Source organism: Eschrichtius robustus, chromosome 12 (genome assembly GCF_028021215.1).
Source record: "Eschrichtius robustus isolate mEscRob2 chromosome 12, mEscRob2.pri, whole genome shotgun sequence".
NCBI lineage: Eukaryota > Metazoa > Chordata > Mammalia > Artiodactyla > Eschrichtiidae > Eschrichtius > Eschrichtius robustus.
Genome location: NC_090835.1, coordinates 37,742,375 through 37,768,502, shown reverse-complemented (window position 1 = coordinate 37,768,502; position 26,128 = coordinate 37,742,375). Strand labels below are relative to the sequence as shown.

The 26,128-nt window shown below is 36.2% G+C and overlaps 1 protein-coding gene across 1 annotated transcript in view; it reads left to right on the top strand.

Moving 5' to 3' along the window:
- DOCK3 (dedicator of cytokinesis 3) overlaps positions 1-26,128 on the top strand; it is a 349,841-nt gene that overhangs the window by 26,961 nt on the left and 296,752 nt on the right. The window contains exon 2 of the mRNA XM_068559156.1: positions 8,254-8,294. Within this exon, the coding sequence (XP_068415257.1) occupies positions 8,254-8,294 (41 nt within the window). The remainder of the gene's footprint in view (positions 1-8,253; positions 8,295-26,128) is intronic.

Sequence of the window (26,128 nt, the reverse complement as noted above, 5' to 3'; positions counted from 1 at the left end):
AAAACAAACAAAAAAGGTCATGAAGAACCTAGGGGCAAGACGGGAATAAAGACGCAGACCTACTAGAGAATGGACTTGAGGACACGGGGAGGGGGAAGGGTAAGCTGGGACAAAGTGAGAGAGTGGCATGGACATATATACATTACCAGATGTAAAATAGATAGCTAGTGGGAAGCAGCCGCATAGCACAGGGAGATCAGCTCGGTGCTTTGTGACCACCTAGAGGGGTGGGAGGGAGGGAGACGCAAGAGGGAGGAGATATGGGGATATATGTATATGTATAACTGATTCACTTTGTTATAAAGCAGAAACTGACACACTATTGTAAAGCACTTATACTCCAATAAAGATGTTAAAAAAAAAAAACTAAAGTAAAATCCCTAGTGATTTCAGTATAAAACAGGACTTAATATTGCATCTCAATTAGAAATTTTCATTTACTACCTTAATTTTTAATCACATTTTATAAAATGGCATTTTTAGAGTCTAAATTTCTGACATTTTTAAAGTAGACTTTTTGTATGTACATTATTGAGTTTTCTAACTTTACTAGTATGTAATTTAAAAATTTATTTTAGGTAAAATTACCATGTTTAGTAAATGTAACCAATAACATTTAAGTTGATGAAATGAAAATGTGTCACTTTTTCAGTGGTCTTCACAAGTATTGTAATGTCTGGGTGAAAGAAGTTAACACAACATGGGACTGTTTCTATATCAAATGAGGCCAAGATTGGAGGAATACAAACTCCATAAGGAAACATTTTTATTAGACATCTGTGCCACAGTATCACTACACTACATGCTTTCACGGGGTCCCTAAAATCAAGTCTAATATTTCAGAGTCCAGTTAATATCTTAGAGCTTTTGGTTTTACTGTTGTTTTTCCACTTTACTTTTCTGTTTTGTCATTTTCTATCTTATCTTGTGGGCCTTCTACAATTTTTTCAAGTGAGATTATATTTGCATTGATGTATTTTTTTATGTGGGATTACAACCCACATTTAATTTTTTTACTTGGTACTGGTTCTTTTCCTGGCTCTTTGCAGCATAGAATTTTTCTCAGTAGTGACTGTTACTTATTTCTTGTGTTGATAAATTTGATGTTATAAAGAATTTTTGTAAACCTAGCTAACAGGAAACCTAGTTTGGCTTTTCATGAAAACTGTACACCCAGTAAAAAACTATGTAGACTAAGAAAATAAGCTTATTCTCTTAGGCCAGTCTATGTTTTGGGACACTAAAGAGACATTTTGGTTTACTTTAGCTATCCTATTCCTAATTTACTTTCTACATTTTGATTTTAGTAGAAATCTTACTTTAGGTCAGAAATATAAAGCCCTCCAGTGGATGGATAGCTCTAGATAGCATTTTGTATGAAGGTGAGTTATAAGTAAAAGTCCATTGAGACAGAGTTATGGTTGTAAGCATGAAAGATTCAATGGTGGCTTTTTAAGAATAAAGGAATTGTGGCTAAAGTCATATTCGTCATTCAGGTTCTATTAGTGATAATTAATTATGGACAGATTATATGGTGAAAAAGTCATTTTTGTTTAATGTTGGAAGAGTTACTTTCCATGTGTTTGGAGGCCCTTCATACTCATTCTCTCCAGTTTTAGGTTCAGTGATTGTACTTTCTGTTGCAGTAGTAAATCTTCTCTGTACAAGTGTCTGTATCAACATTTTGCTGGTGAGAAAGGAGAACACGGGTATTAATTCATGCACTAATTTGAATCTCTGTTAGATGGGTAAGAGTATTTCTGTTTTATTTATATCCCTACTTTTTCCAGAAATGATTTAAGAGGGCCATTTAGGAGTATATTTTTGGGCCCTTAATGTTTCTTAGAATGAACACCATTTATATTAAGAAACTTCTGACTGCAGGTTTTTTTTTTTTTCCCCTATAGGCCCAGTCTCCTTTGGGGAGGTTTAGAAATACACTTTACAGTATTATTTAGCAGACATAGAGTTTTAGTGTGTCTAGTTTCTCTGTCATTCCCCCCCCCCACCCCCAGTAATTGAGTATGAGACATTGTTCAAGGCACTTTACATATATCAACTTTATCAACACCACTTGCCAGTTAGGTATACAGATTTATTAATTTCTTTCAGTTACCAAATATTTGAGTGCCTAATGCTGATCAAGCACTCTTTCAGCTGGGACTCAGCTGAAAAGGATAAAACAAACTTCTCATTGAGAAGAATAAAGAAGGACAAAACAGGTAGAAGGAGATACAGTGATAGTGTGCATTGGGGTGGGGTGGGGGGTTATGTTTTCTATGTATTTATATAGGATAATCATGGAAGGCCTTTGCTGAGAAGATAACATTTGGGCAGAGAATAGATGGAAGTGAGGAAGCAATTCTGTGGTTCTCTAGGAGAAGAGCAGGCCAGGCATATGTGGCATGGAGTATAAAAGTCCTGAGGTATGGCAGCTTGCTTAGTGAGTTGAAGGAATTGCAGCGAAACTGGTATGGCTGTAGTTGAGGGGTTGGTTAGGGAGCAGCAGAGAGTGTGGTGGGAGATGCAATAAGCAGAGGTTGTAGTAAGGACTTTGGATTGATTTTTTTTTTGGCTGCATTGGGTCTTTGTTGCTGCCGCGGGCTTTCTCTAGTTGCGGTGAGTGGGGGCTACTCTTCGTTGCAGTGCGTGGGCTTCTCATTGCGGTGGCTTCTCTTGTTGTGGAGCACAGGCTCTAGGCGCGCGGGCTTCAGTATTTGTGGCACGTGGGCTCAGTAGTTGTGGCTTGTGGGCTCTAGAGCACAGTCTCACTAGTTGTGGCACACGGGGTTAGTTGCTCCGCGGCATGTGGGAATTTTCCCGGACCAGGACTTGAACCCGTGTTCCCTGCAATGGCAGGCGGATTCTTAACCACTGAACCACCAGGGGAGTCCCAGGATTTTGGATTTTATTTTGAGATGCGATGCCATTGGACAGTTTTGAGCAGAGGAGTAACTAAGGCTCAAGGAGTTATACTTTGCTTTTGGAGTTTGAAGACAACACCCAAACTTGCCCCAGTAATTCTTGCATTATAAAGTTATATCACCAAATATTTGGGTAAAATCCTGTGAGTAACATTCCCCTAGCTTAGAAGTTGGAGAGTTGTAGCAAGTTATTGAGGAAGGAGGAGCTGGTGTTTCGGGAGGCAACACTAGTTTAACATTTCTTAGAATTCAATCATGATGTGACTTAAGTCTAAGGTATACATGATAATTGATTCCCTGAAGGAAGCAGTCTTTGTAGTAAGTTATAAACTTGGTGTTTTAAGAATACGTTCCTTTCCTCATTCAATTTTCTACAAAAATTTATATCTGAAAATGCTAAAGTATAAAAATATATCTGACTCTTAAGTTCCTAACAGTGATCAAACCATCAGATGTTGACTCATCAGATGAGAAAGACTGATACACTCTTCTATTAAATGTATATGGTGACAGTGAAATTGATGAGGAGTCCGGCAGTCTGACCATCAAAGGGGTTTCACTTTGTGTGCCAGCACTGTGAAATCTTGGAAAGTCAAAGATAAATGATGAAAATGAAAGGAGAGAATTATAGTTGCAAACGTACATTGTCCAGGGTTATTGTAATAGGAAAACAGAAATTTAGAAGATGTGTCATTGTACTAGCTCATTAAAAACATCTTTTTACTGTTGATTCTGTTGATTTACTGTTGACTTTTCTTTAAAATAAATTTATTTATTTTTATTTATTTATTTTTGGCTGCGTTGGGCTTTCGTTGCTGCGTGCAAGCTTTCTCTAGTTGTGGCAAGCGGGGACCACTCTTCGCTGCAGTGCGTGGACTTCTCAATGCGGTGGCTTCTCCCGTTGCAGAGCACGGGCTCTAGACACACGGGCTTCAGTAGTTATGGCTCGCGGGCTCCAGAGCGCAGGCTCAGTAGTTGTGGCGCACGGGCTTAGTTGCTCCGTGGCCTGTGGGATCTTCTTGGACCAGGGCTCGAACCCGTGTCCTCTGCATTGGCAGGCAGATTCTCAACCACTGCATCACCAGGGACGCCCAGGACAGAGCTTTTTGATAAACAATATTGTGAGAGTTTACTTGATGAGAAATGGCTGACCTCTGTAAACATGTTATGTTATCTGATCAAGTGCTTACCTGAAATCTTGAGGTGGTGCTTAATCTGCATGTGATTTTAATCCCAGTTATTCTCTCACTGTTGTTTTATAAAAACATAAAAAATTGGGACTTTCTTGTTGCTTCTGTGTGAAATTGTTGCTTAACCCAAGGTCATGAAGATTTACTCCTATATTTTCTTCTAAGAATCTTTGACTTTTCAAAATATAAATATTTTTAATATCTTCTCTGGTAACTCAGAACCACCCCACAGATTTCTAAAAATTCCTCTAGAGTGAGTAATATCCCCAATTCAATGCTGTTGTATAGGGGATAATATATGGGAGTAGAATTTCAGTGTCATACAATATGCAGATAATATTGCATTGTTTTTGAAAGCGGGGACCATTTATTATCGCCCTCACTAGCAGTATCTGATCACTCTACATTGTCTTGCCAACACCTGATATTGTTAGAATTTCAAATAAAAATTCTAACCATTGTGGTAGATGTGAAGTATAGTATTGTGTGTGTATTTATTTCAGTCAGGTTATTGAGGTGTAACCTATATACAGGAAGAGTCATCCTTTTTGGAGTATAGTCATAAGAATTTTGTGAATTTTGGCAAATGCATAATCTTGTAACCATCATCACAATCTAGATACAGAACATTTTCACCACCCCCAAATATAACATCATGCTCCTTGTAGTCAAACTTCCTTCCCAACCCCTTTCTCTCAACCCTGGCAACCACTGATCTGTCCTTCTAGTTTTGTGTTTTCCAGAGTATCATATAAATGGAATCACACATTATATAGTGTCTGGCTTTTTTCACTTAGCATAATGCATTGGAAAGCCATTCATGTCATATGTATCTGTAGTGTGTTCTTCCTTAGCAGTATTTCATCATACAGGTTGAAACCACATTTTATTTATCTGTGCAGCAGTTGATGGACATTTGAATTGTTTTGTTTTTGATTGTTATGAATAAAGTTGTTATAAACAATGAGTATAGATTTTAGTGTAGGCTTTTTTGTATTGGGCAGATACCTAGGTGTGGGATTACATATAGTAAATGCGTTAAAAAAAACAAAAGACTTTATTTTTTAGAGCAGTTTTAGACAAAATTGAGTGGAAAGTACAGAGAGTTCCGGCATACCCCCTGCCTTCACACATGTGCAGCCTCCCCCAGTATCAACATCACTCACTAGAATGGGTACACTTGTTACAATTGATGAACCTACATTGACAAATCATTATCACCCAAAGTCCATAGTTTACATCAGAGTTCACTCTTGGCGTTGTACACACTATTGGTTTAGATAAATATATCATGACATGTATCTGCCACTCTAGTATTATACAGAGTAGTTTTACTGCCCTAAAAATTCTCTTCACCTATTTATCCCTCCCTCCCCGCTAACCCTTGGCAGCCATTGATCTTTTTACTGTCTCCATGGTTTTGCCTTTTCCAGATTGTCATATAGTTGGAATCATACACTGTGTGGCATTTTCATATTGGCTTCGTTCATTTAGTAATATGCATTTAAAGATCTTCCATGTCTTTTTGTGGCTTGATAGCTCATTTTTTTTAAATCACTGGATAATATTACAGTGTCTGGATGTACCACAGTTTTATTTATCCATTTACCTATTGAAGGTCATCTTCGTTTCTTCTAAGTTTAAGCACTTATGAATAAAACTGCTATAAATATCCATGTGCAGGTTTTTGTGTGGACATAAGTGTTCAACTCATTTGAATAAATACCAAAGAGTGAGTCTGATGGATCTTGTGGTAAAAGTACATTTAGTTTTGTAAGAAATTGCCAAACTGTCTTCCAAAGTGGCTGTACCATTTTGGATTCCCATCAGCAATGAAAGTTCCTGTTGCTCCACACCCTCATCAGCATTTGGTGTTGTCAGTGTTTTGGATAGTGGCTATTCTAGTAGGTGTGCAGTGGCATCTCATTTTTTTAATTTGTAGCTCCTGAATCACATATGATGTTGAGCATCTTTTCGTATGCTTATATGCCAACTGTATATCTTCTTTGGTGAGGTATCTGTTCAGGTCTCTGCCCATTTGTTAATTGAGAACAAACTTGTAGTTACCAGTAGGGAGAGGGGAGGGGGGAGGGGCAATATAGGGGTAGGGGATTAAGAGGTACAAAGTATTAGGTATAAAATAAGGTACCAGGATATATTGTACAACACCTAAAGTATAGGCAATATTTTATAATAACTATAAATGGAGTATAACCTTAAAAATTTATTCTTATATGGAGTGTGCTTAAGAAATCTTTGTCTAGCCACAAGATCACAAAAAAGGTCTCTTGTTGTCCTTGTTTAAGTTTTACACTTTTAGATACATTTTGAGGTAATTTTGTTTATAGTGCAAGGTATAGGTTGGGGTTCTTTTTTTCTTTTTGTATATGTATGTCTGATTGTTTCAGCACCGTTTGTTGAAAGACTATCATTTCTCCATTGAAGTGCTTTTGTACCTTTGTCAAAAATCAATTGTTCGTTTATGTGTGGGTTAATTTCTGGATTTTACAATCTATTTCATTGATCTCTGTGTCTATTCTTTAGCCAGTATTACACTCTCAATTATGGTAGGTTTATATTAAGTCTTAAAATCAGGTAGTGTGGGTCATTCAAATTTTTTCTTTTTTCAAAATTGTTTTGACTATTATAGTAGTCATTTGTCTTTCCTTATAAATTTTAGAACTTGTTAATACCCTACCAAAAATTTCTCTGGGATTTTGATTGGGCTTGAATTGAATCTATAGATCAATTTAAGGATAATTGATATCTTAACAGTGCTAAGTTTTATAATTCGTGAACATGATAAACCTCTTCATTTATTTAGGTCTTCCTGCACTTCTTCTTTTCCGTCCTCTTCAGGGGCTGTTAGTTTTCTGGTTTTCACTGTGAATGTGGGACTGGTTTTCAAGTTTAACACAGGGCTGTGGAGAGGGAGATGGGATAGGGCAAGTTAAAAGGGTCGTTCTGACTGAGATTCAGATTTCTTGAGTAAATACTCTTTGGAATATTTCAAGTCTTTAGTTTGCTTCTAGAGTTCTAAAAAAGTTGATATTGACAGTTTTTGCCAGTGTTATTATTGCTTTTACTGAGGATAGGGTTTTTTTGGCAGTCCTTACTCTGCCATACCTGCTGATGTCATTCTTTATCCTGTTTAAGATATGGTAAAGTGTCACATTGGTAAGGTTATCACTTACCAAAAATGAAGATATTGAGACTCTCAAGTGTAAATTGAGTTATTCAAATTTATGATCTCATCTGTTGTACTAAACAGAAATAAGGGTATTCTTTTATTGTTTGTTATGATTTCAGGGGAGAAAAAGTTGATTCTTTTCCTCATAGCTTTGTTGTGGGACTTAAAGGTTAATACATGGAACAACTCAATTTCAGAACATGGAATTAAGGATAGTAAGCTCTCAGTTAATATTAGCTATCATCAACAATCTCCTCTTTCTTTTTTCTTCATATTCCTCCTTTAAATATAGCTCTTAGCTTCCTCTTCTACTCATTGGAGTTGTTTCCCCTTAAACCCAAGTAGAGAAACTATAGCAACCCTCTGAAAATAATAGATTGGATTCGAGAAAAGTTGGTAAAAAAATTTCCTTTCTCTGAAAATTGTTTTTATTGTGTAATTTTAACTTTCATTGTTATTGCTGTGTATGAATGGTGAGAGGGAATAAATGAAGCACTGATGTCAACTTCAGCAGCTGGAAAGCCAAGAAATGAGGGTGGTGTAGTTTAGTGCATGGGAGAGTCAATGAGACCAGGAAATAGAAAGTCTGGGCTGTACTCCCTATCTGCCACCAAAAAAGCTATATGATTTTGGCATTTTCCTAACCCCTAACGGTTTCCTCTGGGAATTTTCAAGGAGTTGAATATATGTCCTCTGAAATCTTTTCTAATTTTTTTTTTTTTTGGTCTTATTCAGTTGAAAGGGATTTTGTGCTTTTTGATGAAAATTGGGAATGTTGTATTTATTGTAAGATTATTTCTTTTGGAGTAAACTACGCTTAATAAAGGCATAAAGTGCCTAAAACTTACTAGAAAGTTTTGCATTAATTAACTAATTATCCTAAAAACAATGTCTCTTACAGAAAATGACAACAATATGATTTTAATATCTTTTGTATGCTTTGTTTTAGGTTGGTATAGAGGAGTTTCAACAAAGAAGCCAAATGTAAAGGTAATGAAAAGTTTACTGTTACCTTTTCTAATGTACAAAGCAGCCTAGTATATTTGTTTGATATAGAAACAATTCTTACTTGTCGGTCTTTGAATCTTTTACAGTGACCACATTCATTCTTCCCTTCCCATTCAGACTCCCTTTATTATAGAGTCTGTACCAGACTCTACTCTGTCTCAGCAGTATTAAAATGACTTTTTAAAAAGGACAGAAAAGTGTGTGTATGGTAATAGAGGCAAAGCTTATTTTGAAAAAGCCTATTTAGGACATTTAATATTTTTTCCTTAAAACAGTTGACAAAAGTATATTGACTTTTTCATAGGCCTAGTCCTGTGTAGTCATGTGATTAGTTAGATGAATTTATTTCTAAAATGGAAAAAACTTTAAAAATAATGTTCAGTTAGATACATCTCTGTTGATCATAATGTTCTTGTTAAAATATGAATTTAAATAAGACTTTTAAGTGCCAAATGCTAATTTTATGGACTAGATTTATGTGTTTATTCTATTACCAATTAATAGTAATTTGATCAAACAAAATATATTTTAATTGGCAGTTATAATACATGTAGCAACATTTTTTTCCAGTAATGCATTTGCAAAAACTTCTTTCTGCTTTACTTTTTCTATAATATTATCAGTTTTTCTTATATATTTTCTGTAGGCTTAATATTTAGTGTATTATGCTTTTTCTTATGTAGAAAATGCCAAAATTATCACATTATTTTTATTAAAAAATAAAAATTTTCAGAGTTGTAATCATCGATTTTACCAGTAGAATCACTTGTTTCGTTAGTTTTTAAGGTAGTGATAAGACAGTATCTTCAAACTTTCATTCCTCATAGCTAGGGCTTCTTATCCTTGGCATTGTTGACATTTTGGGCCAGATAATTCTTTGTTATCTTGTACATTATAAGAAATTTAGCAGCATATATGACCTCCACTCACTAACATCTCCTCTCAAGTTGTGGCAGTGAAAAATATCTCCAGACATTGCCAAAGGCCCTGGGCCTTGGGGGTGGGAGGTAGGTGGGGTGGTGGTGGTAACGTTGCCCCAGTTAAGAACCACTGCTTGTAGGTAATTTTTTACCTTGTGTCTCTAGTTTTAAGACACACTTTCAGGTGTTATTTCCATCTCAGGAAGGCTCATGTGGAAATAATTTCTATTTGTATTTTATGTTTGTTATCTTGATTTGAAATTGTTAAAAATTTAGAACTTGAATAAATGAGAAATCTTATAAATGATTGGAAAGCTGTAATTTGTGATATTACATGCTATTTATTTATTTTTATTAATATTTGTGATCTTAGCCACCCCACCACCTTGCTTCGAATACTAGGGTTTGGGGATCAGTGTGGAGACAGTGGTCTTTGAAATTATTTTATTTTTGTCTTTAAAATATCGGTTGATGCACAGTGTGTGGCTTGAAAACCTTGTTAAGTGGGACATGAATGATGATACCCTTACAATAATCTATTGCTGTGCTGCAAAGCACCCCAAAATATAGTGGACTAAAACTAATCATCATTCTGTATAGGTGACACCACTTGTGGCTACAGTTATCTGGGGGCTCAGCTGGCTGGAACGTTCAAAACGGTTTACTCACACGTGTGGTATGTTGGCAGGGATGGCTAGAAGGCTGTCCTCAGCTGGATCACCGAAATAGCTACATGTTGTAACCTCAAGGTCTCTATCTTTCCATGTGGCTTCTCCAGCAGGTTAATCAGAGTTCTATTTTAGAGTTAAGGAAAAGTGCTCAGAATCTCATACCTATTTTCTAAATTCTTTTTCCTGAAACAAAGGTGTTTAGAGCCTGTGGGAGAGGCCATTTTGTGATTAATCTTAGCAATGATTTGATAAACTAATCAAAATGAGGGAACCAGATGACAGTAATCTAAAGTGTTAGAAGGAATTCTCTGGCGGTCCAGTGGTTAGGACTCGGTGCTGTCACTGCGGTGGCCCGGGTTTAAACCCTGGTTGGGTAACTAAGATCCCACAAGCCGAGCGGCACAGCCAAAAAAAAAAAAGAAAAAAGAAAAGAAGTGTTAGAGCTCATTTTGTCTGATCAGACTCCTTTAATATTTTTAGTTTGGGCTAATGTAGTACTTTTGAGGTTGTGTATTTTGGTAATACCAACTCCATTCTAGAATCTTAGATTACTGTAGCATTTATTAGCGACATGTATGTATATACCTCTTGATAGCTAGTATTTATATTCTTAAACTTAAAAAAATTAACAGATGGAAAGACAGTATTAACTAAATTTCACCCTGTGGCAGTGATATTTTGTGGAACTATGTTGAAAATTCTTTCATGTTTGTAAAAGATAATCATTTAGTGATTTTACACATATAGAATGATAAAAAAATGCATCCCTATATATCTTTTATTTATCTTAATATTATGATCACAATAATTAGAAATTTCAATAGGTTTTTCATAGCTATTAGTGGCTAAAGAAAAATGAAAAAGTTTACTTATTAAACTATGTCTTTAGTTATGTACAATTTATACTAATAATAAAACTTGAAATAGCCCAAATAAAATAGCGTCTGAACTAGATAGCATTCAGAAATAATTAGTAAATGGTAAAACATTTCTTTGTATAAAAAGTTTTACTATAAAATGCCCTTTCAGTTATATATTTTTGTGACCATATATTAAAATTGTACAGTTTAAGAGAAGTATAATATGCAGGTAATATGTACTACTAAATTTTGTGAATTAAAAAGTAGGAGAATAAGATAAAATTAAGGAAAAGGAGAACAGATATTTGATGATAATTCTGTGCATTTTATAAAGCATATGCCCAAGAGAAAAGGAATGAAATTCAAGAGAATTTATATTTACTTTCATTTTGTGGTTTCAGGATCAGTTCTTATACAGTAATTGTCAACTGGATACCTAGAATTCTACCAGATAGGAACAGGACATTATTGAATGTTTTACACAGCAAAAACAGAAGTATAGAGGCGTGAAATTGCAAGGCATGTTCAGGGAATGGTAAATAGTCCAAACTGGCTAGGGCATAGTGCCTGGATGAAAGTGATGGATGGTAAGGCAGGAAAGGTACATTGGATCCATATTTACAGAGTCTTATATACCAAAGACTATAAGGAATCCTAAGGAATTTGGATTATGTCTCTTTGGCAGCAGGGAATCTGTCATTTAACAGAGGCACAGATTCACTCTTGCCATACAGTATAACCATGAAATAGAGTTTATTGGAGAAATAGTAAGCACCTGTTAAAGATACATATTTAAGTACTTATGGGTAATTTCTGAAATTTGCTCTAAAGTATGGCAATGGGTGAGAATATGTACATGGGTATAAATTAATCAAGGTTGGCAAAACATTGATCATTGTTGAAGCTGGGTGGTAGGTTTGTGGAGGTTCAATATACTGTTCTCTCTTAATTTTGTATGTAATTTGAAATGAGTGTAACATTATTACTTATCTTGTAGAATTGTTAGAAATCAATGAGCTTATATGAAGCTCTTAACACAGCACCTAGCATATGGTAACAGTACAGTAAATATTTGTTTCTGTTGCTATAACAACAACTGCTATGATAGCATAGGGCTGGAAATGAGACTTTAAAGACTGCCAGCATCTTGGAGGACAGAAAAAGAGGTATTAGCACATGGAGTTTGAGAAATGGAGGTCATAGCTAAGGAAAAAGAAAGTTTTTAAAAAACAGAGTAATTAATGATTTCAAGTACTGTGGAGTAGTCTAGTAGAATAGAATGAGTACTGAGTAGGGGCCATTGTGTTTGACAGAAGGCCATTGGTGATGTTTTAGAGAATCCCATGTAGTCATAGGATGATAGTGGCAGAAAGCCAGAGTCTAGTGGGTTGAGTGATAAAGAGAGAGAAGGTAGAGTAGTTACCACAGTAGGTTATGGGTGAAAGGAAGGAAGTAGATGTAGATTCTTGGGAATATAAATAAGGCTGTAGTGGTGATTTTGTGAGTGGAGGACTGATGAACATTTCAAATTTGATTTAGGTAAAATTCTGGAAAATGCTAATAATTTGTAATGCCTTAAACCAGTTACATGGTTGCCTGCCAATCTATCCCTGAAGAGAGGGATAGATTACAAAAAGATATGAGGAAACTTTGGGGGGTGATTCAAATGTCATTATTTTAATTGTGCCATGGTTTCACTGGTGTATGTATATGCCAAAGCATCAAATTCTACACTTTAAATATGTGTAGTTTGTGGTACACTATCATTTCAGTCTCTCAACTTACTTTGTAGCTGTGGTGGTTCATTTTAATACAGACTTGGTCATACACCAAGTCATGATGAGACCTAATCTAATGATTTTTTTTTTAATGAAGGAAAGTGCTAATTATCATCAGTAGGAGCTCTCCTAACTGAAAACTTAAAAAAAAAATTGACATTTTATCATTGTTATGCAATACTGAAATGTGGGTTTGTGATCTGGAATTTACCTAATAGCCACATTTTAAGTGTTCTCCATTAATGGATCTTACTATTAGTGTTTGTGTTGTTGTCAGTGGGGGAGAAGATGGTGGGAGTTGAAGGAAGTGAAGGCTAGGTGATATTTTGTGTCATGCTTATTTGTTGTTGTGTTTGGAGGCCCTCAAGACCCCTAGACTTGAAGATTTGCTGTGGGGACCCAAAGGACTCATTATGTAATTGTACTCAAAGCTGTGAATAATTACAGTGGAAGGATACAAATCAAAATAGCAAGGGTGCATGGGGTAAAGTCTGGGGAAACCAGGCACAAGCTTCTAAGAGTCCTTTCTCAGTGGAGTCATACAGGAGAAGCTTAATTCCCCCAGGAATATTGTGACAACACATGTGAAACGTTGCCAACCAGGCAAGCTTGTTTGAGACTCATAGCCAGAGTTTTTATCAGGCACTGGTCCTGTACACGACCTCTGTGTAGCATGTAACAAAATTCCACATTCCTGGAAGGAAAGCAGGTGTTCAGCAGCATAAACCATGTTGTTTGTACAGATAGTTGAGGCACAGTGAGTACTTCTTATCAGTTAATGGTGGGAACCCTCCCAAAATTTAAGTATAAATTTAAGTATCGGACTTTCAATTGGTCCACTTTTTCAGCAACACTTTTTATTTTCAGTCTTTTTAATTTTAGACATTCTAATGGATGAGCTAGTGGTCTCTTGCTTTGCTTTTAATTTTTATTTCTCTAATGACTAAAGAGGTTGAACACCTTTTCAATGTTTATTGTCCTTTAACCTCTTTTTTTTCTGTGAAGTGTCCATATCTTTCACCCATATTTTATTGGGTTGTTTTCTTATTGAGTTATATGAATACTCTATTCTGAATACAAGTCCTTGTAAATATATTCTTTCACTGTGTGGTTTGCCTTTTCATTTTCTTAATGTTGTGTCCTGAAGAATAGATTTTAATTTTGAGGAAGTCTAATTTGTCATTAAATTTTTTTTGTTTTTGGTCTGGGCTTATAGTCTATCTTTAGTATCTTTGTCTAACTCATTCTCTCAGTTTTGATTAGTTGTATTTTGCAAGAGATTTTTCTATTTCAGTATGTTTTTGAATTGTCCTAGATATTCATGCTATTTATTTTTTAATGTCTGTAAGACATTTAGTGATGATCCCTCTTTCATTCTAGACTTTAGGGAGTTATGTCCTCTATATTTCTTGGTCAAATCTATTTAGATTTTTGTTGTTTTGATCCTCTCAACTTAACTTCTGACTTAAAAGGTTTTTTTTGGTCTGTTTCACAGATTTCTTCTCTTTATTCTATTCATTTTATTTGCTTTGGATTTACTCACCTCTGTTTTCCAAAAATATTTTCATTGGGTATACAATTCCATTTATTTATTTATTTATTTATTTATTTATTTATTTATTTATTTATTTACATTTTATTTTATTTTATTTTTAACATCTTTATTAGAGTATAATTGCTTTACAATGGTGTGTCAGTTTCTGCTTTATAACAAAGTGAATCAGTTATACATATACATATGTCCCCACATATCTTCCCCCCTGCACCTCCCTCCCTCCCACCCTCCCTATCCCACCCCTCCAGGTGGTCACAGAGCACCAAGCTGATCTCCCTGTGCTGTGCGGCTGCTTCCCACCAGCTATCTGCTTTACGTTTAGTAGTGTATATATGTCCATGCCACTCTCTCACCCTGTCACATCTCACCCCTCTCCCTTCCCATATCCTCAAGTCCATTCTCCAGTAGGTCTGTGTCTTTATTCCCATCTTGCCACTAGGTTCTTCATGGCCTTTTTTTTTTTTTTCCTTAGATTCCATATATATGTGTTAGCATACTGTATTTGTTTTTCTCTTTCTGACTTACTTCACTCTGTATGACAGACTCTAACTCCATCCACCTCATTACAAATACCTCCGTTTCATTTCTTTTTATGACTGAGTAATATTCCATTGTATATATGTGCCACATCTTCTTTATCCATTCATCTGATGATGGGCACTTAGGTTGCTTCCATGTCCTGGCTATTGTAAATAGAGCTGCAATGAACATTTTGGTACATGACTCTTTTTGAACTATGGTTTTCTCAGGGTATATGCCCAGTAGTGGGATTGCTGGGTCATATGGTAGTTCTATTTTTAGTTTTTAAAGGAACCTCCATACTGTTCTCCATAGTGGCTGTATCAATTTACATTCCCACCAACAGTGCAAGAGTGTTCCCTTTCCTCCACACCCTCTCCAGCATTTATTGTTTGTATATTTTTGGATGATGGCCATTCTGACCGGTGTGAGATGATACCTCATTGTAGTTTTGATCTGCATTTCTCTAATGATTAATGATGTTGAGCATACTTTCATGTGTTTGTTGGCCATCTGTAGATCTTTGGAGAAATGTCTATTTAGGTCTTCTGCCCATCTTTGGATTGGGTTGTTTGTTTTTTTGATATTGAGCTGCATGAGCTGCTTGTAAATTTTGGAGATTAATCCTTTGTCAGTTGCTTCATTTGCAAATATTTTCTCCCATTCTGAGGGTTGTCTTTTCGTCTTGTTTATGGTTTCCTTTGCTGTGCAAAAGCTTTTAAGTTTCATTAGGTCCCATTTGTTTATTTTTGTTTTTATTTCCATTTCTCTAGGAGGTGGGTCAAAAGGGATCTTGCTGTGATTTATGTCAGAGTGTTCTGCCTATGTTTTCCTCTAAGAGTTTGATAGTGTCTGGCCTTACATTTAGGTCTGTAATCCATTTTGAGTTTATTTTTGTGTATGGTGTTAGGGAGTGTTCTAATATCATTCTTTTACATGTAGCTGTCCAGTTTTCCCAGCACCACTTATTGAAGAGGCTGTCTTTTCTCCACTGTATATTCTTGCCTCCTTTATCAAAGATAAGGTGACCATATGTGTGTGGGTTTATACAATTCCCTTTAAATATGTCAGTTCATTGTCTTCTGGTTTTATAGTATTTCTAATGAAAAGTCTTTATTAATTCTTATCTTTGTTTCTTGTACTGTAGTGTTTTAAAATATTTGTTTTGTTTTTATTTCTGGATGCTTTTATGATTTATCTTTATCATTGTTTTGGGCAATTTGCTTATGATATATTTTGGTGTCGTGTGTGTATGTGTGTGTTCATCCAAATTTATATCATGGAGTTTCCTATATCTGTGGGTTTGTGTTTTTCATCTAATTTAGAAAATTTTTTAAATGATTTCCTGAATTATTGCTACTTCTCTTTGGTTCTCCAGTTCCACATATGTTACACTGTTTTATATTATCTCAAAGATTTCTACTTCTATTTTAATTTATTTTTCGGTCTTTTCCCCCAAGTCTGTTTGGATAGTTTTAATACTAGGTGTTAAAGTGTGCTTCTCTTTCTTTCATGTATCTAGTTTGCCATTAAACACCTCAAATGCACGTTTTCATTTAGGTATTCTGTTTTTCAGCTCTGTTATTTCCATTTTGTTCCATTTTGTATATTGATAGCACTTTCCTTATGTTTATGTTTTCTTTTAAATCTTGGAGAAATTTTAATAGCACTGTAAACTTCTGCTAGTTCCCATTATATATCATTTTTGGTCTCTTGCTATTAACTGCTTTTTCTCCTGGTTATGGTTTAAATTTTTACATATCTGGAAATTTTTTTGTTTTGTTTTCTAGAATTTTGAAGTTATATTGTTGAATTTCTTGAGCTGAATTTTGTCATCTTCTTTTAAAAAAAATTGAATTCATTTTTGCAAGCAGTTAATTTACTTGTAATTCAGCTTGATCCTTAAGGTTTGTTAGAGCGTGCCTAGAGTAGCCTTTACTCTAGGGTTGTTTGACCTTTTTTTTTTTTTTAAAAAGGATAATCAGCATATATACTTTTTTAAGTTAATTAATTAATTAATTTTTGGCTGTGTTGGTTCTTTGTTGCTGTGCGCGGGCTTTCTCTAGTTGCGGTGAGTGGGGGGCTACTCTTCATTGCAGCGCGCAGGCTTCTCATTGTCGTGGCGTCTCTTGTTGCGGAGCACGGGCTCTAGGCACGCAGGCTTCAGTAGTTGTGGCACGTGGGCTCAAGAGCTCAGGCTCAGTAGCTGTGGCACGTGGGCTTAGTTGCTCCGCAGCATGTGGGATCTTCCCGGGTCAGGGCTCGAACACGTGTCCCCTGCATTAGCAGGCGGATTCTTAACCACTGTGCCACCAGGGAAGCCCCCGTTTGACCTTACGTTTAACATGCAGTGTTACTGGATCTTTATTTGAAGAACCATGTGTTCACTGAGCTCTTTCCATTGTGGTCGATTAGAACTTTAATGTGTACCAGTCTTAGGTATGCTCTAGGAATTGTTCAGCTTACAGCTGCCAATTATTAGTTACTCTTTCCTTGGCCACATAGAGTCTCACTCTGTGTAACTGCAGCTTAGTTTTCAGCTAAATACTGAATGGAGTCTCTCTGAAGAATTCTGTACTTCTTTCTCTTCATGATTCCCTTCTGTTTTCTGCCCCACAAAATTCAGCTCTCTCAGCCTTCTCCTACTGGTGTTTGGCTTTTAATCTTAGTGACAGTGCCTTACTCTGTGCTGTCACTCTCTGATCAATAAAGGCCTCCAGGCAAAAAGCGTTGGAAAATTGTATGACCCATTTCATTTGTTTCTCTTCTCCCAAGATCACATTCCTGTGCTGCTGGTTGTCCAGTGTCTAAAAACATTTGGCATATATTTCAGACTTCTAGTTGTTCTTGACGGAGACAGATCCTGTTGTTGTTATTGTTGAGAAATAATAAGTAAGCAATCTATCATAAGGAATAGAAGAGAGTTTTATTCGAGCCAAGCTGAGGACCAGCCTGGAGTGCAGCCTCCACCAAAGCACTCGGGAGAAGCATGGTTTTCAGCACAGTTTTATATCTTGTAAGAACAAAGAACTGCATCAAACATGACAGGGCTCCATTCCTTCAAGGTTTCAAAAGAGACAGATTAGCTCGTACACAGTGAGTCAGTATGACCTTGGCATCTGGGAGGAAAACGTTGTCTTCGAAGCAGTACTAGCATTGGTGTCATAGGAAGGGAGGCATTTATCCCTATCTTCAAAGTGGACATTCTTTTTACTTCTAGATAATGCATTCTTTTCTTTAATGGTGAAAGCAGATATGCAATGTATGTTTGACAGACTGTAAGCCAGGCTGTTCTAGTTGACATAAAGTTCAGGCCAAATCATGTATAAGCCAGAATGGCTTCCCCATACCCCAATATGCAAAAATTTCTTCCATCATTATACTTTATATTTTTGAGATGATTAAAGATTTATGTGCACTTATAATAAAGAATATAAACAGATCCAGTGTACCCTTTGCCTGGTTTCCTTTATTGATAACATCTTAGAAAACTATAGTACCATATCAAAACTAGGATATCATTAACCAAGAATTCCAAGAATGGAGACCTGGTTGAGGCCAAAAAAAAAAAAAAAAGTTTATTTGGGGTTTGTTAGGACTGCAGCCCAGGAAGCATAAATCCAAGACAGCACTTGAATTGTATTCCACTGGACTATAAAATGGGAGAAGCTTATAAAGGCAAGACCCACAAGGTTACAGAAATTGTTTGTCAAAAATTAGGATTGGACTGAAAGCAGCAGAATACACATTCTTTTCAAGTGCACATGGAACATTCTCCAGGATAAGTCACATGCTAGGCCACAAAACAAACCTCAGTAAATTTAAGGAAGTTGAAATCATATCGAGCATCTTCTCCAACTGCAATGCTATGAGACTAGAAATCAACTACAAGAAAAAACTGCAGAAAAACACAAATGCAGGGAGGTTAAACAATATGCTACTAAACAGCCAGTGGATCACTGAAGAAATCAGAGGAAATAAAAAAATACATAGAGACAAATGAAAATGAAACAGGATGATCCAGAACCCATGGGCTGTAGCAAAAGCAGTTCTAAGAAGGAAGTTTATAGCGATACAAGCTCACCTTAAGAAATAAGAAAAATCTCAAACAACCTAACCTTGCACCTAAAGCAACCAGAGGAAGAAGAACAAACAAAACCCAGAGTTACTAGAAGGAAAGAAATCATGAAGATCAGAGCAGAAATAAATGAAATAGAGACTAAAAAAACAGTAGAAAACATCAGTGAACTAAAAGCTGGTTCTTTGAAAAGATAAACAAAATAAATGAACCTTTAGCCAGACTCTCAGGAAAAAAAGGGAAAGGGCCCAAATTGATGAAATCAGAAATGGAAAAGGAGAAGTTACAACCGACACCACAGAAATACAAAGGATCGTAAGAGACTGCTATGAACTACTATATGCCAATAAAATGGACAACCTAGAAGTGGACAACTTCTTAGAAAGATACAATCTCCTAAGACTGAACCAGGAAGAAAAATTTCTATTTCATTTTTTCTAATGAACAGACCAATTACCAGTGATGAAATTGAATCAGTTATTTAAAAACTCCCAACAAACAAAAGTCCAGGACCAGATAGCTTCGCAGGTGAATTCTACCAAACATTTAGAGAAGAGTTAACACCCATCCTTCTGATACTCCAAAAAATTGCAGAGGAAGGAACACTTCCAAGCTCATTCTATGAGGCCAGCATCACCCTGATATCAAAACCAGACAAAGATATCATAAAAGAGGAAAATTACAGGCCAGTGTCACTGATGAACATTGATGCAAAAATCCTCAACAAAATATTAGCAAACTGACTCCAACAATACATTAAGAGGATATACACCATGATCAAGTGGGATTTAACCCAGGGATGCAGGGATTTTTCAGTATCTGCAAGTCAATCAGTGTGATGCACCACATTAACAAATTGAAGAATAAAAACCATATGATCATCTCAGTAGAGGCAGAAAAAGCTTTTGATAAAGTTCAACATCGTTTATGATAGAAGCTCTCCATAAAGTGGGCATAGAGTGAATATACCTCAACATAATAAAGGCCATATATGACAGACCCACAGCTAACTTCATACTTAGTGGTGGAAAGCTGAAAGCATTTTCTCTAAGATCAGGAACAAGACAAAGATGTCCATTCTCACGACTTTTATTCAACGTAGTTTTGGAAGTCCTAGCCACAGCAGTCAGAGAAGAAAAAGAAAAAGGAGTCCAAATTGGAAAGGCAGAAGTGAAACTGTCACTATTTGCCAATGACATGATACTATGCATAGAAAATCCTAAAGATGCCACCAGAAAACTACTAGAGCTCGTCAATGAACTTTGTAAAGTTGCAGGATACAAAATTAATATACAGAAATGTGTTGCATTTCTATACTCTAACAACGAAGTATCAGAAAGAGAAATTAAGGAGACGATCCCATTTACCATTGCTTCAAAAAGAATAAAACACCTAGGAATAAACCTACCCAAGGAGGTAAAAGACCCATGCTCGGAAAACTGTAAGACACTGATGAAAGAAATTGAAGACGACACAAACAGATGGAAAGATATATACCATGTTCTTGGATTGGGAGAATTAATATTGTTAAAATGACTATACTACCCCAGGCAGTCTAGAGATTGAGTGCAATCCCTATCAAAATACCAATGGCATTTTTTACAGAACTAGAACAGATAAATTTAAACTTTATATGGAAACACAGAAGACCCTGAATAGCCAAAACAGTCTCAAAAAAGAAGAATAGAGCTGGAGGGATCATGGTCCCTGACTTAAGGCTATACTGTAAAGCTGCAGTAATCAAAATAATACGGTACTGTCACAAAAACAGACACATAGATCAGTGGAACAGAATAGAGAGCCCAGAAGTAAACCCACACACTTATGGTCAGTTAATCTATGATAAAGAAGGCAAGAGTATACAATGGAGAAAACACAGTCTCTTCCGTAATTGGTGCAGAGAAAACCGGACAGCTCCAAGTAAAAAATGAAATTAGAACGTTCTCTAACATCGTATACAAAAATAAACTCAAAATGGATTAAATGTAAGACTGGATACTATTAAAACTCCTAGAGGAAAACATAGGCAGAACACTCTTTGACATACATTGCAGCAATATTTTTTTGGATCTGTCTCCTAAAACAAAGGAAACAAAAGCAAAAATAAACAAATGGGACCTAATTAAACTTCAAAGCTTTTGCACAGCAAAGGAAACCATCAACAAAATGAAAAGATATCTTACTGAATGGGAGAAGATATTTGCAAGTGATATGACTGATAAGGGGTTAATATCTAACATATATAAATAGCTCATACAACTCAACATTAAAAAACAAATCCGATTAAAAAATTGGCAGAAGAACTGAATAGACGTTTTTCCAAAGAGGAAATGCAGATGGCCAACAGGCACAACATCACTAATAATCAGGGAAGTGTTGAGTTTGTCAAATGCTTTTTCCTCATTTATTGAGATGATCATATGATTTTATCCTTCATTTTGTTAATATGGTGTATCCTACTTATTGATTTGCATATGTGGAACTATCATTGCATTTGACTGATAAATCCAACTTAATAACAGTGTATGATTCTTTGAATGTGACGTTGAAATTGATTTGCTTATATTTTGTTGAGAATTTTTTTGCATCTATGTTCATCAGAATATTGACCTGTAATTTTCTTTTCTTGTGGTGTCCTTGTCTGGTTTTGATATCAAGGTAAGGCTGGCTTTGTAAAATGAGTTGGAATTGTTCCCTTTTATTAAGTTTTTTTGGATGACTGAGAAGAATTGGTATTAATTCTTCTTTAAATCTTTGTAGAACTCACCAGTAAAACCATCTGGTACTGGACTTTTCTTTGTTGAGAGGTTTTAAATTACTGATTCACTCTCCTTATTTGTAATTGATTTGTTCAGATTTTCTCTGTCTTTATGATTCAGTCTTGGTAGGGTGTATGTTTCTAGGAATTTATCCGTTTCTTCTAGGCCATCCAGTTTGTGGATGTATGATTGTTCATAGTAGTCTCTTACAATCCTTTGTATTTTTGTTGTATCAGTTGTAGTGTCTCCTCTTTCATTTTCAATTTTATTTATTTGATTCTTTTCTCTTTTTTCTTTGTCTAGTTAAAGGTTTTTCAATTTTGTTTATTTTTTCAAAAAGCTAGGTCTTAATTTCTTTGATCTTTTCTGTTTTTTTAAGTTTATTTTATGTTTATTATCATTTATTCTCCTCTGATCTTTTTTGCTAGCTTTGGGCTCAATTTGTTCTTTTTTAAATTTCCTTGAGATATAAAGTTAGGTTGTTTTTTGAGGTTTTTCTTTTTTTCTTAATGTAGGCATTTATCACTGTAAACTTTCATCTTAGAAATGCTTTTTATGCATCCTATAAATTTTCATATGTTGTGTTTCCACTTTTGTGTAAAGTTATTTTTTGATTTCTCTTTTTTTTCACATTCTCAAAAATAATTTAATGATACAGAAAGTCACATGTTAAGTGAAAAGAGCTGGATAGAAACCATACATACAGTTGGACACCTGTTTTAAAAAACACACACAAACATACACGTGCATTTTAGAAAAATACAGTATCACAGCATCAACAGTGGTTACGTGGTGGTGGACTTCAGGATCGTTTCCTACATGGTTGAACTGGTCACACAGTTTTAAAAGCAGTAAGTGGGGTTTACGAAAAACTCCCAGGAGTGGGTGATCGGTGGAAGCCCTGGGACCTACCTCTCTGGAGCCCTGAGCAGGACCGGCAGCAGGAAGAACGATGTTAAGGTAAACCTGCCTGGGGGCTGCTGGGTAAGATGGTTTCAGATGCAAACAATTAGTTTCTGCTTTGTCCCAATGTGACTGTGAGGAATATAGTCTTGGTCCTGCCTTCTGGATTTACAACCCAACCAGAGACAGGCCACATGCTAAGAGTTACTGCTACGCCTGCCGTAGACATGTCTGTTGCCCTCCTCATGCATGGACCCTGAGGGAAGTGCTGTCCGCCCATCTTAGAGGACACAGGCTGATTTCTCTTTTGATTCCTGCTTTGATACATTGGTTTTTCAGGATGGTGTGGTTTCATTTCTACATATTTGTTTATATTCCAGTTTTCTTCCTGTTATTTATTTCTAGTTTCATATTATTGTTGTTAGAAAAGATATAATTTCAGTTTTTTGAGTTTGTTAAGACTTGAGCTTGCTTTGTGACCTAACATGTTATCTCTCCTGGAGAATATTCCATGTGTGCAGGAGAAGAATGCTGCTGTTGAATAGAATGTTCTGTGTATTTCTGATCATTTGGTTTAAAGTATAATTTAAGTCTGATGATTTCTTACTGATTTCCTGTTTTTAAGGTCCATCCATTGTTGAAAGTGTGTATTGAAATCCCTTACTGTTTTTATATTGTTGTCTAGTTCTCCCTTCAGCTCTGTTAGTATTTAATATATTTAGGTGCTCTGTTGTTTGGTGCATATGTATTTACAATTTTTTATATTCTCATGATGAATTAACCCCTTGGTCATTATATAATCATTCTTTATGCTGTCTGGTTTTTGACTTGAAGTCTATTTTGTCTGATATAGGTATAGCTACCCCTGCTCTCTTTTGATTTACATTTGCATGGAATATCATTTTCTATTTCTTCATTTTGAACCTATGTTTATTCTTAATGGTGAGTTGAATTTCTTGTAGGCAGCATGTAGGTGGGTTATATTTTTAAATCCATTCAGTGACTGTATGCCTTTTGATTGGTGAATTTAATTCATTTACTAATGCCATCCTTTTGTGTATTACTGCAGATTTTTCTTTGTGGTTGCCGTGAAGTTTACATAAGATGTCTTACAACAGTCTGTTTTATTACACTGATAACATCTTAACGTCAAACTCATATAAAAACTCTTCCCTTTTATTCCTCTTTTCCACATTTTATATTTATGTCACAATCTACATCTTCTTATATATCTATTGACAAATTGTTGTAGGTATAGTTATTTTAAATTCTTTTGTCTTTTAACCTTTATAGTAAATTGATTAATTTAATTTAATTTTATTTTTGGCTGCATTGGGTCTTCGTTGCTGCACACAGGCTTTTCTCTGGTTGCAGTGAGCAGGGGCTACTCTTTGTTATGGTGTGCAGGCTTCTCACTGTGGTGGCTTCTCTTGTTGTGGAGCACAGGCTCTAGGCACATGGGCTTCAGTAGTTGTGGCTTGCAGGCTCTAGAGTGCAGGCTCAGTAGTTGTGGCGCATGGGCTTAGTTGCTCCGCAGCATGTCGGATCTTCCCAGGCCAGGGCTGTAACCCATGTCCCCTGCATTGGCAGGGAGATCCTTAACCACTGCGCCACCAGGGAAGCCCCCGAGTTAATTGATTAATATGTTGCCATATTACAGTATTAGAGTATTCTGAATTTAACTATATATTTATCTTTATCACTGTGTTTTGTATTTTCACATGCTTTGATGTTACTAATTATGTCCTTTCATTTCAGATGAAGAATTTCTTTCATCATTTCTTATAAGGCAGGTTTAGTGGTGATGAACTCTTTCAGTTTTTGTTTGTCTTGGAAAGTCATTTCTCCAATTTTGAAAGACATCTTTGCCAGTATTCTCAGTTGGCAATTTTTTTCTTTCAGTACTTTGAATGTATTATTCCACTGTTTCCTTGCCTGGCATATCTGCTGAGTACTACTGATAGCCTTATTGGGTTTACCTGATAAGTTACAAACTTGTTTTTCTCTTGCTGCTTTTGAAATTCTCTTTGTCTTGGATTTGAGTCAGTTTTATTATAATGTGTCTTGGAATTGACCTTTTTGGGTTTAATGTTGTTGGAGACCTAGCTTCATGAACTTGGATGTCCAAATCTCCCAAGATTTGGGAAGTTCTCAGCCCTTATTTCTTTAAATAAGCCCTCTAACCCTTTCTCCCTCCCTTGTCTTTCTGGAACTGCAATACTACATAGATTGTTTCCCCTTATGGTATTCTGTAATTTGTATGGACTTTTTTTGCTGTTTAAAATTTTTTTCTTTTGTTCTCTTCTGACTGGATGATCTCAAGGTTCCTGTGTTCAATCTCACTAAGTTTTTCTTCTTTTTTTTTTTTTTAAAGATTTATTTATTGATTGACTGATTACTATGTTGGGTCTTCGTTTCTGTGCTAGGGCTTCCTGTAGTTGTGGCGAGCGGGGGCTACTCTTCATCGCGGTGCGCGGGCCTCTCACTATTGTGGCCTCTTTTGTTGCGGAGCACAGGCTCCAGACGCGCAGGCTCAGCAGTTGTGGCTCACGGGCCTACTTGCTCCGCGGCATGTGGGATCTTCCCAGACCAGGGCGCGAACCCGCGTCCCCTGCATTAGCAGGCAGACTCCCAACCACTGCGCCACCAGGGAAGCCCAGTTTTTCTTCTTTTTGATCAAGTCTGCTGTTGACATTCTCTATTGCAGTTTTCATTAAATTCATTGTAATCTTCAGTTCCAGAATTTCTGTTTGGTTCTTTTTTATGATTTCTGTACATCTTTTAAACTTATTTGTGTATTGTTTCCTTGATTTCATTGAATGATCTTTCTGTGTTTTCTTGTAGTTTGTTGAGCTTTCTTAAAACAACTATTTTGACTTTTTTATTGGACACATCACAGATTCATTTCTTTGAAGTTGGTTACTGGAAAATTGTTGTGTCCCCTTTTTATGGTATCATGTTTCCTTTATTTTTCATGTTCCTTGAAGTCTTGCATTTCTGTCTTTCCGTTTGAAGAAGCAGTCACCTCCTCCATTTTTACTGACTCTCTTTGGTAGAGAAGTATCTTCTGTCAGCCCTGCTGGTTATTCTGAGGCTTTCTCAGACCTTTGCTATGTATGCACCTACTCCACACTTCTTGTTCTCTTTTTTGGGGTGGAATTTCTAAGATTGTATGCTTTTTCTCAATCCTGCAAAGTTAGGCTGGTTGCTGCCAGTCTCTTGTTTGCTTCACCTAGGGTGGTGCTGCATGCTTAAGTTTATGTGCTTTCTCCCAATTCTGCAGAATTGAATGGCTTTCTGCATGTGCTTAGTAGCCATGTACAAAGGCTTGCACTCATTGCCACCCTTGGTGGTGTGCCCAGGGAACTGGCCACAGAGTTAGGGAGTGTGATGGAGTGTGCAGAGCATTGGGGATGCTCATGGGCCAGTTGGGAAGATCTGCAGGTGTGAGACATCTCCATTGGCTCATGGACAGGCTTCCTGATGGAGTCCATGAAGTAGTTAGTAGGATCCATGTCCCTTTGATGCCCTTTGATTCCTGGTTCTTGGTATGATGAGTGATTTTCAACTGAAGCCTGGACCTTTGGGTATTATAAGACTCTGCATTTTGTTTAAACCTTCAATTTTACCTGGCTTTTTGTGACAGTGCTTCTGCAGAGGGAAGAGGGGTTTTACCTCATTACTGCCAAGGGGGTTTGAATCCCATGTTTCCCACTCAGCCTCTGTTGACACCAAAGGGCGAAGCCTCCTTGTTTTTCCTTGTGTGGGAATTC